This window comes from Primulina tabacum, chromosome 9, assembly GCF_025594145.1.
Source record: "Primulina tabacum isolate GXHZ01 chromosome 9, ASM2559414v2, whole genome shotgun sequence".
NCBI classification, from domain to species: domain Eukaryota; kingdom Viridiplantae; phylum Streptophyta; class Magnoliopsida; order Lamiales; family Gesneriaceae; genus Primulina; species Primulina tabacum.
Genome location: NC_134558.1, coordinates 28,501,298 through 28,517,767, shown reverse-complemented (window position 1 = coordinate 28,517,767; position 16,470 = coordinate 28,501,298). Strand labels below are relative to the sequence as shown.

Sequence of the window (16,470 nt, the reverse complement as noted above, 5' to 3'; positions counted from 1 at the left end):
ACTAATCCAGAATTATCAAAATAATATAGTAAATAAAGTAATTATCTGTATTATTGAAAACATAATATTACATGAGTTAATTTTTAGTACATGTGTACGATGAAATCTTGTGTGAATTAGAATAAACACTTTATTTTTTTTATGTATTATGTTGATTGTTGTATGCTTTCAATGTCTTATTTCAATGTTTTTAAGTTTTTAATGAAAATATTTGACTGAAATATATTTTTCTTCTATGTTTATTTTAATACTGTTTAGTATTTTTTTTTAAAAAAAATAATAAGCGGGTTGGCCCGCCTAGCCTGCGGCCCAAGGTGGGTTGGGCTGGGTTGGCCATTTAGATGCCCGCCAAAATGGCGGGCTGGCCCACCCAGCCCCGCCTAATGGCGGGTTGCGGGCTGGCTGGCCCGCCCCGTCAGCCCGTTTTGACATGTATATCTTTATAGCACTAGCATCATTCCTTTTATTGTAATTATGTTACTTTAAAAATAATTAATAATTCAAAAAAATAATTTTTTTGTGTATCAAATTTTGTGTTGTGTGTCGGTATTGTCAACTCATATTCACAACATGTAGCGGAATGTATTATTTATCACATACAGTAAAGTTTAATAACAAAAATATAACGGATTAAAAATATATACAAGTATAAATACTTTTAAAATTACTCGGGCAAAATAATCAATAGAAAAATTTTAAATCGTTTACAAAAGTCAATACTAGTGACATGTATAAAACTGTATTCTTTGTGAACCCAAGGAAATAAATTGCATCTAAAATATACCCAAAAAAAAACATAGATGCAAATATTGTGTTGCTTAAAACGGACACCGCCAATAACTCTTTAGCTAAAACTTCACACGAGTGTTGTTCTTCGAGTGTCTTCAACATGGATCGGCAACACAACAAAGCGAAATATTGAACACAAAAATTCTTCTCGTCGAAAATGTTCAGCACTCCGTTATATTTCTTCTCACTTCTCAATTAAAAACCCCTACGACCTACTCTCTTCTTATATACCCTTTATTTGGCCTAGCTTTTATTCCATAAAAGAGATCTACATTACATGAAAACAAGAGTTTTATTAGGAATAAAACTATTTTAATCAAAAATACAATATATGGGGAAAATACCAAATTAAAAACCAATCTTGTTAGTCCAAGAATGCAAAACTCTATATATATAATATTTCCATATTATAAAACCGAAAATAAACCAAGGAATAAGATATTTTTTTTCTATCCCCTCTTGTTTGTCTTTCTGGACAAAAATCCAAAAATGATGATCTAGTTTATCTCTACATTCAGCTAAGCTCCCCCTGAGTTAAAGTTCATCTCATCCTAAATTAACTATGTTAGTACAGTGTTGTTACGTTGGTGTTGTTGACAGTGTTGTCAACACGAACCTAAAACACTTGAAGACATAAGAAAAAAATTTATATTACTGGAATGCTAACAGATATTACACTTGCATTACACCATCACAAGCGAAATAACATCACATACTACAAAGCTTCTTCATCTATTCTTGATCTTCAACTGTATCCGTGAGCTCGTCTGTATCGTCAGCTCCAATCGCTTCAGCATCAGAATCATCCACCATTTTCATTTTCATTTTTGGTTCTACTTCTTTTTTTGACCAGAATATACGTCAACTTCCAAAAGCAACTCGTAATCAACCACTTGGGCTTCATAGAAGGCAATGGTCTCTCGAGCTTTCTGAATTTTTTGACATCCAAAGTCGATTTGGGCTTGAATGTGGGAGGTAGAAAGCACCACATACTCAGAGGGTGTCTCCCTCGAAACAGATTCAGCAACTCTTGGTGTGGTGCCAGATGTTGACGCACACTTGTGTTGTCAACATCTTGGGCAACATAAGAAGTAATCCAGAGGAGATCAACCTTCTGGTTCCCCTTAAAGTATGTTAGTGCAATCTTCAGCTGGTCTCCGACCTTCGTCAATTTTTCATCAATATCATTGATAAAGCCTTGGGATTCCAATATCCCATAAATCAAGGACAGAAACTTCAACTTGACGGATTTAAATCCACCATCGGAAAACTGTAGAACAGTATGAAACGCCAAACGCCCAAAATTAAAAGTGGTACACCCAGTAACAATCCTGTAGAGAACTACGACCTATGGTTTGGTAACCACTGTGGTGTTGGTCGAAGGTGTCCAATTCCTAATGGAAGTTTTGAGTAACAAAAAATAGAAGGAAGTCAAATTCGCCGCAGACAAACTTTTGGGGTGGTCTGGGAAGACATTGATAAAACCATCGGTGAAGAAAGTAGAAATGAGGTTGAAGTCAGGTGTTTCTTCCTCGTTTTCATCTCTAGCAGGGGTATTGTAGAAGGCATTAATTACCACATGATTAAAGCTGTGGATCCTGTCACGGACAAACACCCTGCCAAACTTTACCGATCATTCATCTCCAACACTAGACAAGAGATTGCAGTAGAATTTCAAAACAAGTATTTTGGCAGATGGGATCGCAGTGCTAACAGTGGCAAACATCCCTCAATTCCTAAAGAAAACCGTTAGATTTTTCTGTCCGTAAGCCTTCACATCAATATTTCTCTGTTCAACAAATACGCGGAGCTTTATATCAAGGAGATAGTTCGATTGCATGGGATCCCAGTTTCTATTGTCTCCGACAGGGACCCGAGATTTACATCGTCCTTCTGGAAAAGTCTACATGCAGCCATGGGGACGAAGTTGGTATTCAGTACAGCTTTTCACCCGCAAACAGATGGCCAGTCTGAGCGAGTGATTCAAATTTTGGAGGATCTATTGCGAGCCTGTATGATTGATTTCCAGGGGACTTGGGAATCGAAGATACCTCTAGTGGAGTTTACATACAACAACAGTTTCCAATCATCTATAGGTATGGCTCCCTACGAGGCTTTATATGGAAGGAAGTGCAGATCACCAATTCATTGGGACGAGGTTGGTGAGAGAGCAGAACTTGGTCCGGAGATAGTTCAGCAGACTGCAGCTGTGGTGGTCAAGATTCGAGATCGAATGAAGACCGTCCAGAGTCGTCAAAAGAGCTATGCTGATAAGAGGAGGAGAGATCTCGAGTTTGCCGTTGGTGATCACGTTTTTGTAAAGATAGCACTTATGAAGGGTGATGAGATTTGGGAAGAGAGGCAAACTCAGCCCGAGGTTTATTGGACCGTTTGAAATTCTGTACAGAGTTGGGACACTAGCTTATCGTGTTGTCCTTACGCCGAATCTAGCCGGGGTACACAATGTGTTCCATGTCTCAATGCTGAGGAAGTACCTAGCTAATCCTTCGCACGTGTTGAGCTATGAACCGTTACAGTTGGCTCCAGACCTGTCTTATGTGGAGAGACCTATCCAGATCCTAGACAGACAGGAGCGTAGACTTCGGAACAAGGTGACCAAGCTGGTCAAAGTCCGGTGGTTGAATCAATCAGTAGAGGAAGCCACTTGGGAGACCGAGGCGGATATGAGGAGCCGATACCCGGAGTTGTTCGGTAAGACTTAATTTCGAGGACGAAATTTTTATAAGTGGGGGAGGAACTGTAGTGCTCAAATTCAGTACACGTATAACCCTTGCATTTATTTAATTATTAAAGCATTTATTTAAGTTAAATTGAGTTTTAGCCATGCATGATTTATTCAAATGCATTATTTTAAATTAATTATGTTTATGTGATGCACGTAAAATGTTTTTCGAGTTTCATGTTTCAGGCGATTATTCGAGGCGGGATCGAGGAAAAGACCGGTGACGATTTTGGCATTTTAAAAGATGGTATTTTATTTTAAGTTGAGAATGGGGCGTTTTAAGTAATTTATTAAGTTTAGCATTTTAAAACCAAAGTTATTCACTTAGTGATTTTAACATTTTAAAACTTTTAAAGTTTTGCTAGTGTGCACTTTATTTTTTTTACCAGGGGATTTTTTTTTTACTTAAAGATGAGTGGGGGTAATATTTTAATTAATTGTTAATTGAGTTAACTTTTTTAATTAGCACCTTGTTTAGCATGTTAATTATTGTATTAAGAAATAATTTTTCCCTAAATTTACTACCTATCACATGCACACACACACTTTTACACACACTCCTCGCGTAAAACACACAACACACACACACTTTTACACACACTCCTCCTGTAAAACACACAACACACACACACTTTTTATTTTCAGATTTTAGTATTCTTAAAGAGCAAAACCTAGGGTTCTTGAACAAGAGAGCAGCCGCCCCTTCCCTCCCCTTATTCCAGCAAATTCTCGTGAGTTTTGCAAGATTCTAGTGCCACCATCGCCCCGGATCAACCTCGCTTCTATCTCCGCTTCGATGACGTCGTTCGGTAACGTTTAATATCAAAAGGCACGTATAATCTGTTATTCCTGCGTCGATATTGTCATAGTACAAATTTTGATGCGTTTTGTATGAAAACATGTGAATGTTATGTAGTAGTTTGAGCAGAAATTTTATTGGATGTGCTTTGAAGAGAATTTTAGATCTGAAATTTCGAATCCTTCTTTATTTTGAATTACTGGGATTTTTCGGTACAGATTTTGGCAAAACTTTCAACACGAAAAACGTAGAATTTTTTGATAGCTTCGATTTGATATAATATTCAAAATTTTTGGATGAAAAATGAGTGAGTTATGACGTTTTTCGTGGAACTGCTCAATCAGCGATTTTTACGAAAAATTGTGTTTTTGAAGTTATTTTTTGCAGGTTTCGATGGGAATCGACGGGTAATCGCTACTGCGATTAGGTTAGTCAAGAATGATATTGGGAGTATTATGTGGTGTCTTACTTCGTGTCGTTAGGCACCAAGTTGAATCAAGAGTCGTAGGAAGAAAAATGGTGTCGAATTTCGGGTTGTATCGTTGGTTGTTGCTTGTCGCTCTTAGGAACCATTTTAATTATTTACTTGGGTTTGGTACAATGTCGTAGCGTCCTAGGATGTGTCTCGAGGTGTCGATTCATAGCCATTTGGGTTGGTTGAGGAGAATGAATTATCATGTCAAGTTTTCACGCAGGTTTCGACCTTCAGTGCTTAGCCGGACCCTCACACGGACCATGACACGGGGTTCGTGGCTTTGTTTCTTCTTGGTGCCATTTTTGACCGAGACTACACAGACCCCCACACGGACCAGTGCACGGGGTCCATGTCTTCCCCCTTCTGCACGACAAAGTTTACCGTGTCTACACGGACCCGGAGCAGGACCTGGGCACGGGGTCCGTGTCCTTGCTTCTTCCGAGTGTTCCTTTTTGCGAGCCCACACGGACTCCTACCCGGACCCATGCACAGGGTCCGTGTGCACCATATATGTTTGGGAAATATTATTGTGTCTTGGAGTTTCATGTCTTGGGTTAGTACGATGATTAAAATGAGGTCGAGTCCCGAGCGTTTTAGGATGCCTTAAGCTATTTAATTGATTCGGGTGAGTACGATTACCTACGTCTAGGTTATGTAAGTTAAGCTTAAATTCATGTTAGCATGTGCAGTAGTGGCCCCAGTCGAAGTCCAACAGATCCCTCAACGCCAAGTAAGTATGTTGACGTGCAGGAAAATTATTTTCAAGTTTTTGAGGTATGCTAAATGTCTTGTGACCAATGTATGTATGGGGTTGGAAAGCGTTAAATCATGAACGGGGACCAACCCACCCGTTTAAGCATGAACGGGGATCTCATGTATGTGGCAGTGGGTTCGCCCCTGTCATCCCAGTACTGTGGTTTAGTCTGATCAGGCGATTATGTTATGGGTCACTTGCATTGAAACATATCTCTACGCAAAATAATGAAGTTCATGTATGTTTATGTATGTACAAGTATGCAAGCATGTTTATGAAAGTTTTTACATTATGACACGTCTATGATATGTATGAATGTTCAAGTTTACTTCAAGTTCAAGTTTCAAGTATGTATGTTCTATTTTTAAACTGCATGTGGTTTTATTATGTATTATTCGTTATTCTCAGTTTATACGTGTTGAGTCTTTAGACTCACTAGACTTGATCGATGTAGGTGAGGGTGTTTATGAGGAAACAGGAGGTGGGAACCAAGGAGCAGGCTTGGACTGAGCGGGAGGCTAAACCCAAGGACCGCCCACGTTATTTTTACGATTTTTATGCAGTTTAAAATACTCTGATTTGATTTGGGTTACGATATTTGAAACAAGTATTTTGTCAGCAAATTTTTATTGGTGAATGGGTGATGTAGTGATGACCGTATTGATTTTATTTTCGTATTCAAGAAAATTTTTAATTTTTTCCACAAATTTCAAGTAGTAAAAGTACGGTACGTTAGAGTTTTGGGTACCCAAACTTTTTTCACATGAGGTTTTTTGACTACTGTGTTGCGTTTGGTGTTGGGAAACACCTTGGGCAACACCCAATTTGCATGCCAGTTCATGTAGTCATCTCTCAGCTTAAAGAAAATAGGTTTGATGTGACCTGACTTATTACGATAGTGACAAATAAACCGACAGTTTCTTTGTTTCAGATTTTGCACTGAGTCTGGCTTGTTGGTTGGACGAAAGAAGGTTTTTGAACGATCGAATAAAAAAAGAGTAAAGGAGAACGAGTAATTCATTTATATAAAATATAAATGACATAAAATAGAGCGTAAAATTTTGTTACATACATACGAAAATATTTATTTATAAATGACACCCTCTTGAAAAAATATAATCTACCCAAGTAATGAACAGATGAATATAAAATTTATGCTATATTTTATATATATAAATTTGTTTATGGTGTTTTTGAATATTTAAACATTTCAAAACATATATAATTTAAATATATAAATTATATCGAATAAAAAAAATAACAATAAGGTTGTGAACTTGACTGCTAAATGATTTATCAACAAAGTTGAAATTTAAACAGATTCAATTTGATGGCAGCCAAACCATTGAGTGAAGGCGTGTAGAATATCAGAAACGACCAAAAGGGGGTACAATAAGACATGAGCTCCTTGATAGTAGCCTACCTCTGTGGACGTGTTTGTTCAAATATAACACTTGCAGGTGGCTGTAAATGTCAGTAGCACAGCTTCCTCAAATCGTCTTTGCAACTTGTTTGACATGGAAGCTAGCATATAGATATTTTTTATAAATCATGGTCCAACTATTTCTCAAACTTGTCCAATACCTCAGCAGGGGCATTGGCAGTAGCTTTTTTTGGAAGATCTTTCTTCAGCACATATATTATTTTCCTGTAATTCAGAAAAAATTTTCTCATTCAATCTTGAAAATTAGATTTCGGTTAGCTTGTTTTCATCAGGAATAACGGAAATGGATTATGTGACGAAATCACAAATATATTGTTATGAAACAAAAAATCAATACCGACTATTTTAAATAATTTATAAGAAACAAAATATGGACTTTTGTTTTTATGAATTGTCTCCCACTATTTTTTGACATTTTCATTATCCTCTGGAAAAAAAACGGGAAATTCAATTTCCTTAATGGGTACGCAAGGCTCAATTATTAAATCATGATCAAGAATAATATCGGTCAATCATAATTTCTAATAGTTAGAGTCCAATTGCAATCATTTGCAACCCTTACGTAATTATGATCAAGAATAATATCAGTCAATCATAATTTCTAATAGTTAGAGTCCAATTGCAATCATTTGCAAGCCCTTACGTAATTTTGTCTTACGTTTGAGGAGGGTCCAATAATATGATCTCATTCTCTTCACGTGTCGAGCCCAACCCATCAATTCCGGACCTTAGTGGACGATCGCCATGAGATCCGCAATAATATGAGCCGTTCATGGGATTTACACGTAGTTCACATCAATTATGTCAGTCACAAAATTCCGGCATCCAGGTCTCCCCAATAATATGAGTCAGACACTAACCGTGGGTAGCGTTCATCATGCTACCACCATTGATGAAAGGCAAGAAAATTTCAAACTTTCTTTTAATTTTCTTTTTAGTGGGATTGAATTAATTTTTGGATCTTATCCAAAATGATATATTTAATTTTAAAAATTTGTCCCATCATCTATTTTGAAAATTTGTGTCATGTTTGTTTGTATGCTTAACGGATTCATGCAACTCTTGTTATGGAGGAGAGAAGAAATTTTCTCGTGTTGTGTCTTTAGGACTCTTTATTTTTATTAATTAAATTCTCATGAAATATGTATAGACATTTTATTTAAAATTAAATAAACATTATTTAATTTAATTGATTAACTTATTAGTTAATTAATTTTAGACTCCTCTAAAATATTTTTTGAGAATTTTGTACATATTAGTAGTCAATACTACTAATACTATTGTTTAATTATTAAATTCTAAATTCACTAAATAAATAATTGTGAACTCATTATAAACCGATCGACGATCTGACAGCGCCGATGTATCAAGGATACAAATCTTGTTCATATAATGAAAATTAAAAAAATTTAAGATCAAAATTTCCACTGATTCATTTTTTAAAACTGTCAGTTTTGTGAACTCTTTCACCAAAAAGAGAGTTCCGCTCACCTTAGTCATTAGCAGTTAATCTAACTTCTATTTCTTTCATCTTATGAAATCAATATATTAACTCATTTATAAGCATTTTGTTTGATCTTCATCAAACTACAGTCGTCAAATTCAACTTTTTGAACTTTGATTATATCAACGTAAACACAAAATTCAATACTTGTATGACCCTCAACGGTTCCGGATTACAGCTAGATATTGGTTTACATCTTCATGTGATTCAAAATAACATTTATTCTTATTCAAGCGTATCCTAATTAGCCACATTCTTTTCATCAACATCTTGATCAAAAATGTCAGAACTCATTTCTTATTGTACCCATCATATCATAGTAAAAACGTCTAGTAGAATCGTTTCATGATCCTTAGGTATCGCTGATAGTGCTTGCAAGAATCTTAAGTTATGGTTAGATTACGATACAGTCACTTCAACTCATATATCCCGATAGATCTGCAACCAATTGGTATATCGAGAGTTTCATATGAATTTGATAACGATGTGATATATCTTTGAATAATAATAGTGACATGATATGTGCAACTGAGGAAACACCTCTAAAAAATGTACATGTCTTATAATGGCCAGAGATTTCTTGCATTATTAACTTGTCAGATCACATAAGATATCTCTTAATGAGTTTCATGATCTTACATAGAGAGGCAGATCTCATTGTACCTATTATATATTCAAAAACTTTATCTATATAGCTTGCATGAGTATACAAATAAAGTAAATGTCATAATTTGATAAAACCATAAAATATTATTAAAAAAAATATTGTTTTTACATTAGATTCATTAAATTTAAAGCCAATTGGCTTGCTTGAAACCTACTCTATAAATATGCACCCTATCTCAAACCATTCTTCAAAAAATTAATGTTAGCTCTGACCCCTATTTGCTTAGATTGAACCTCGATATGCAAATTAAATCTGACAATAAGCTTTCTTTTGCCACCGAGAACCGGCCGGGAACAAATCGAAAAAGCCACGAACAGCTGGCTCCCTTACGTGAACCGAGATAATTGGGCCTGGACCGATCCAACTTGAGTTTGTCTTCGAATTTCAGAAAGTTTAGGCTGGATCCTACCATGTTTGTTCGTGATTCAACTGTAATTCCGAGGGTGAGTTGTTTATTCTATTTTAATTTTTTTTGGATCGATTTACTTTATTAAATATCGAGTATTGTTAGATTTTTGGTATAGGTACCGGAGTCGCCCATTTTGAGTTATAATTTGATTAACCCAAAGTTGGAAATGAATCTTTAGCTTCGATAATTAGGAGCTAAAATGTTATCAAGATTATCAAAACTAATTTAGTGAATTTTCGAGTTGAAATATAGTCATGCTGGAATAACTACGAGTTTTGGAAAAATGATTGGATGTTTACGATGTTGAGATAATTTTCTGGAATTAATTGGTGAATTATTGGACCTTCATAGTCATATATTTTGTTGAACGGTTGAATCGAATGATTCACATATATTTACAGTTGTTATATGGTAAAAATTTGTGTGAGACGGTTTTACAGGTCGTATTTTGTGAGATAGATATCTTATTTGAGTCATCCATGAAAAAATATTATTTTTTATGCTAAGAGTATTACTTTTTATTGTGAATATCGGTAGGGTTGACCCGTCTTACTGATAAAGATTCGTGAGACCGTCTCATAAAAGACCTACTCTTGTTATATTTTATTTGAGTTGTATTATAACTTTAAATTTAGTAAGTGTTAAGTCCTAAATTAATGTAAGTTTGTATAAGTTATTGTTTAACCAAAGTCTTTTAGTGAATTCTTCCTGAGTAGAAGAAAACGACATGTAGAATAATTAATTCCTCGAACTTTCATAAAATCTCTTGTGTTTTTTATTTTCTGTATTTATTATTTCCGGTTTGAGATGCTAAAAGCTTACTTATTTGATTGCTTTTTATATAAATTGTTTGCAAAAATTATTATCAAACACATTTTTAGAGTTTAGTTGTTTTGAAGAGTTTTAAGTTCTGTCAAATACTATCTAAATTTTAAAACAATTGAACTTATTGTATTAAAATTGAAATTTGACGATAAACATGGAGACAATTATTTCAATCTAAATTTTTTTTACAAAATTAGAAATGGTTAATATTGCTGCTCATTTTCAAAATTTGTTTGTCGAGAAAAAACTCTGAGTTTTTTCTAGTTATTATCCCTAGTTGGACCTTAAACACAAAATCTTGTCAAATTTTTTTGATTAATTTATTAATAATGATTGCATGAGTCTTTAAAACAGAATATATACCACATTAAATGTATATCTTTACAATGACAGCATTTGATATATAACATATAAATTATATACATAAAAATGTCACTGAAGAATAAGATTACAAACATATATGTATGTAATAATCCTGAAATTTTATGATCACATCGGAGGCGGTGCGCAGTCAACAGAAGATGAAGATGGAGCTGAAGCTGAAGAAACGGGAGCAGATGCGGCTGCCGCTGCGCCGGAGCTCAGAAGTTGGAACATGGAACGCCTTGTATTTAACCGTTGAGCCTTGCATAAATCTGGTAAAAATACTCCTGTTGAAGAAATGTCAATTCATGTCACGATATTATGGAGTAGTAAAAGTCTATACAACAAATTATTGAATGATACTTCAATATTTTCAAATGTTTTCTCGTATTTGTCATTTGTAATTCTATTTATTTTTCATGGATATTGAATTGAGATAAATGAAGGGTTTAAACTTATGTGATGTTTCAAAGGAATAAAGAGTTCAAATAAAATATAAAAATAAAAGCAACTCTCACCTTCTGCTAAAGCCAAATTGTAGTATAGATCAACAATATTAGGGCAGTGCTGGTAACACTGTTGGGAACATAGCTGAGTGGTGAAACGAGTCTCAAGGAGAGCATCTGATGAGATGCCGACAGAGGATTTGTCAACTCCACACGCTCTCACACATTCATCACTCTCTATGTATTCATCCATTCTATTCGCCATCACTTGTGATGTCTTGCATTGGTATGCCACAGCCCCATCAGTTGACTCGAATGTCTCGAGCAAGCAACGGTAGCCTGAGAAGGCGACTGAGAATGAGCACTCTCCAACCGGCAATTGTTCGCAAACTAGTTCTCCTGCACACACATATTTACAAAAAATTATATACGTAATATCATGTCGCGATGTTGTTGTAGAAAATAACCATATAATAGAACATAGGGACGAGAATTAGTACCAAGAGTTCCTTGAAGGAAGAGTAAGAAGACGACGAAAGCGAGCATTTTTGCTATTTTAGTGCTGATGTTTAGCTTTCAACAGCCCGAGAAGATATGATTTACTGGGAAAAGGAGCTTATTTGGTTGTATAGTGAAAAGGGAAGAAGGTGTTTGTTTATATAGGTGAGAAAGCTTGGGAAAATGACAATTTATGAGCATTCTTTGGGAAGGAAATGTGTCGCAATGAAATCTAATACGTTTCTTGTTAGTAAGAATGATAACTTGTTTTGTTCGCACAAAATACATTAGATTTCATTATTTCGGATTCTTAGTTATTTGTCTTTGAGAAGTGACCCTCACCGATAAATTTTCTTTAAATAAAAATTAATAAACTTATAATTATGATAATTAAAAATATTAATAATTCAACATCTTTACTCCAATATCTTTTATATATTTATTTATTTATATATATGGAAAAAAATAAATTTTTGTGTATCAAATTCTAGTGTTGTATGTGTCAACACCTATTCACAACATGTAGCGGAATGTATTATTTATCACACATAGTAAAGTTTAATAACCAGAATATAACGGATTAAAAATATATATAAGTATAAATAATTGTAAAATTACTCGGACAAGATAATCACTAGAAAAATAGTAAATCGTATACAAAAGCCAATACTAGTGACATGTATAAAAACTGTATTACTTGTCAACCCAAAGAAATAAATTGCATCTAAAATAAACAAAAAAAACATAGATGAAAATATTGTGTTGCATAAAACTGAAACTGCCAAGAATCTTTAACCAACACTCCACACGAGTGTTGTTTTTCGAGTGTCTTCAACATGGATCAGCAACACAGCGAAGCGAAATATCGAACATGAAAATTCTTCTGGTCGAAAATGTTCAGCACTCCATTATACTTCTTCTCACTTCTCAATTAAAAACCCCGACGGCTGCGCCTTGCTCCCTTCTTATATAACCTTTATTTGGCCTAGCTTTTATTCCATAAAAGAGACCTACAATACATTAAAACAAGAGTTTCATTAGGAATAAAACTCTTTTAATCAAAGATAAAATATCTGGGGAAAATACCAGATTAAAAACAACTCTTGTTAGTCCAAGAATGCAAAACTCTATATATATAATATTTCCATATTATAAAACTGAAAATAAATCAAGGAATAAGATATTCTTTTCAATTTCCTCATTTTGCCTTTCTGGACAAAACATCCAAAAATGATGATCTTGTTGTTTATCTCTACATTCAGTTAAGCTCTCTCTGAGTTAGAGTTCATCTCCCTCTAAATCAACTATGTTAGCGCAGTGTTGTGATGTTGGTGTTGTTGACAGTGTTGTCAACACGAACCTAAAACAGTTGAAGACATAAGAAAAAAATTTATATTACTGGAATGCTAACATATATTAAACTTGCATTACACCAACACACGCGAAATAGCATCATAGACTACAAAGCTTCTTCATCTATTCTTGATCTTCAACTGTATCAGTGAGCTCGTCTGTATAATCAACTCCAATCGCTTCAGCATCAGCATCAACATCCATTTTCATTTTCATTTTTTGTTCTATTTCTTTTTTTACCAGAATGTACGCCGACTTCCAAAAGCAACTCGTAATCAGCCACTTGGGCCTCATAGAAGGCAATGGTCTCTCGAGCATTCAGAATTTGTTGGCGACCAAAGTCGATTTGGGCTTAAATGTGGGAGGTAGAAAGCACCACGTACTCAGAGGTTGTCTCCCTCGAAACAGATTCAGCAACTCCTGGTGTGGTTCCAGATGTTGACACACCCTTGTTGTCAACATCTTGGGCAAAATAAGAAGTAATCCAGGGGAGATCAACCTTCTGGTTCCCCTTAAAGTATGTTAGTGCAATCTTCAGTTGGTCTCTGACATCCGTCATTTTTTCATCAACATCATTGATAAAGCCTTGGGATTCCAATATCCCATAAATCAAGGACAGAAACTGCAACTTGAATGATTTAAATCCACCATCTGCAAACGGTAGAACAATATGAAACGCCAAACGTACAAAATTAAAAGTGTTACTCCCAGTAAAAATCATGTAGAGAACTATGGCCTATGGTTTTTGTAATCATTGTGCTGTTGGTCGAAGGTGTCCAATTCCTAATGGCAGTTTTGAGCAACAAAAAATAGAAGGAAGTCAGATTCGCCTCAGACAACCTTTTGGGGTGGTCTGGGAAGACATTGATAAAACCACCGGTGAAGACAGTGGCAATGAGGTTGAAGTCGGGTGTTTCTTCCTCGTTTTCATCTCCAGCAAGGGTATTGTAGAAGGCATTAATTACCACAGGATAAAGCTGTAGATCCTGTCATGGACAAACACCCTGCCAAACTTTACCGATCGTTTATCTCCAACACTAGACAAGAGATTGCAAAAGAATTCCAGAACATGTCTTCTGCATATGGGATCGCACTGCTCACAGTGGAAAACATCCCTCGATTTCTGAAGAAAACCATTAGATTTTGCTGTCCATAAGCCTTCACATCAATATTTCTCTCTTCAAAAATTTCTCTATGTATGTAAAGTAGCCATAAGGCTAAAACAGCTTCAGAGTAGAACTTCTAGGAGAAGAAATGGCTCACATCATAGTCCACAAAGTCAATGTTGTCATCAGTTTTGGCAACATTGGACTCAACATCAACAGCAGCAACGTCATCACTTGATTCACTCTAATCACCCACAGTTCCTTCGAACTCATCATCACCATGTTCTTCTGTCTCAAATTCAGATTCAGAAGAGGAACTATCAAAGGGGTCTGGGTGATTGTCCTCAAATTCTCAGATCTTCTCATCATCAAGTTCATCATCATCAGAAATGACCTTACTTTTTCTTCTTTTAGATGTGAAAAAAACTAAGCCAGTGATTGTTCATCATAAGAAGAGTCAATAGGTTCACTAGTACAAGAAAATATATCATCAACAACACTCCTACGACAATGGTTTTTATTAAAACCGTTGTGTCTTTTCTTTTAACATTGGTTTCAACAAAAATCGTTGTCGTAGCCTAAAAAACCCACTTAAAGACAACGGTTTTTTAAAAAAAACCGTTGTCTTTTATGTGTATACGACAACGGTTTTTAAAAATCGTTGTCTATGAGCGTTTTTTTTTGGGCTACAACAATGGTCTTTAAAAACCATTGTCTAAGAGCGTTTTTTTGGGCTACAGCAACGTTTTAACAACCGTTGTTTATGAGCGTTTTTTTTAGGCCACAACAACAGTTTTTAAAAACTGCTGTCTATGATCATGTTTTTCTGGGTTACGACAACGGTTTTTTAAAACCGTTGTCTATATGTGTTTTTGTTAAGGGTCAAAGACAACGGTTTGTGTAAACCGTTGTCTTTCAGGTGGTTTTTTTAGAACTACGACAACGGTTTTTTAAAACGTTGTCGTTTTTTAGTATTTTATTTATTTAATGACGACGGTTTTTGAAAAACTGTCGTCATAGTTCTAATTTTTTTTAATAAATCGGTTATCTTAATCTGTTGCAATATAGCGACGGTTTTTTTAGTGTTTTATTTGGTTAACGACAACGGTTTTTGAAAAACCATTGTCGTAGTTCTAATTTTTTTAAAAGAAATCGGTTATCTTAAACTGTTGCAATATAGCGACGGTTTTATGAAACCTAAAACCGTCGCTAATTTTAAATTAGCGACGGTTTTAACAAAAACCGTCGCTATATTTAGCAACGGTTTTAATAAAACCGTCACAATTTTAAATTAGCGACGATTTTATGAAACCGTCGCATTTTTAAATTCTCTTCCCTGATTTTAATTTCGCTTCAATTCTAAGTGTTAAGATTATAAATATTATTAGTTTAGTAAGATTGTAAGTTTTTTTGTTAGATTTATTAACTTATAAAAGTAATTTTTTTTATTTTACGTAAAACAATAGCGACAAAAATCATATGAACAACCGTTGCTAATTAGCGACGGAAATAATATGAAAAATTGTCGCTAATTAATCGTCACATTATTTAGATTAACAACGATTTTTTAATGCTACGACAATGGTTTTTCACCGTTGTCTTTGAGCGCACCCTTTAACCACGGGGCCTTTAAAAATGGTTTTACAAGACCTAAGACAACGGTTTTTCACCATCGTCTTTAGACGTCTACGACAACGGTTTTTCACCGTTGTCTTTGAGCGCACCTGTGAGGCCCGGGGCCGAAGAGGGCGGGGGGTGATTGCCGGTGCCATGAGATTGCACGGACAATGAGCGGCTCCTGGCAGGCTTCTAGGTGGAGGGAACATGAATGAACCGATCCCACACCGGAATGAGAGGGATTCCGAGACTGTTCAATGTAATGGACTGTACAGTTGAAGAGGGCTTAAAAGATTTGATTTGTACTACTCATATCACGAAGGTGCATCTTCTTTTCGGTAGCTCATCACATAAGAACTCCAAAGTCAAGCGTGTGACTTGGGGAAATTTTGGGATGGGGGACCTCCTGGGAAGTTTCCCAGGATGCGTGTGAGTGAGGACATAAGCACGCTGGAAAGACCCGTCTTGATACAGTGAGGGCAGTCATCGAATCTGGGACTTTAAAGCACCTTTTAACCACATGGCCTTTAACAATAGTTTTACAAGACCTACGAGAACGGTTTTGCACCGTTGTCGTAGGCTTTTTTTTGTAGTGTTTGGCTCAGCAGTGGACGATGATTGAATAGCATGAGATGATATTGTTGCGCTCTTCGGTGTAATAGTAAGTATTGGTCTTGC

The 16,470-nt window shown here is 35.4% G+C and overlaps 2 protein-coding genes across 2 annotated transcripts in view; one reads left to right on the top strand and one right to left on the bottom strand.

Moving 5' to 3' along the window:
• LOC142504360 (uncharacterized) overlaps positions 1-14,568 on the top strand; it is a 68,092-nt gene extending 53,524 nt beyond the window's left edge. The window contains exon 4 of the mRNA XM_075617238.1: positions 14,316-14,568. Coding sequence (XP_075473353.1) covers positions 14,316-14,568 — 253 coding nt within the window. The remainder of the gene's footprint in view (positions 1-14,315) is intronic.
• Positions 10,732-11,938, bottom strand: LOC142556538 (uncharacterized). The gene is made up of 3 exons (XM_075667998.1): positions 11,719-11,938; positions 11,291-11,617; positions 10,732-11,059 (listed from the first exon to the last, which is right to left on the bottom strand). The coding sequence occupies exons 1-3, from the start codon at positions 11,762-11,764 to the stop codon at positions 10,899-10,901; spliced, it is 534 nt and encodes a 177-aa protein (XP_075524113.1). The 5' UTR covers positions 11,765-11,938; the 3' UTR covers positions 10,732-10,898.
• Positions 14,569-16,470: the final 1,902 nt, after the last annotated feature.

Bases quoted from the DNA above. Each gene is read 5' to 3' on its own strand.
- LOC142556538 (XM_075667998.1), bottom strand. From the start codon at position 11,764: ATGCTCGCTTTCGTCGTCTTCTTACTCTTCCTTCAAGGAACTCTTG. The intron at 11,618-11,718 runs GTACTAATTCTC...ATGTGTGTGCAG, and splicing joins CTTCCTTCAAGGAACTCTTG to GAGAACTAGTTTGCGAACAA. The intron at 11,060-11,290 runs GTGAGAGTTGCT...TTTCTTCAACAG, and splicing joins CAATTTGGCTTTAGCAGAAG to GAGTATTTTTACCAGATTTA.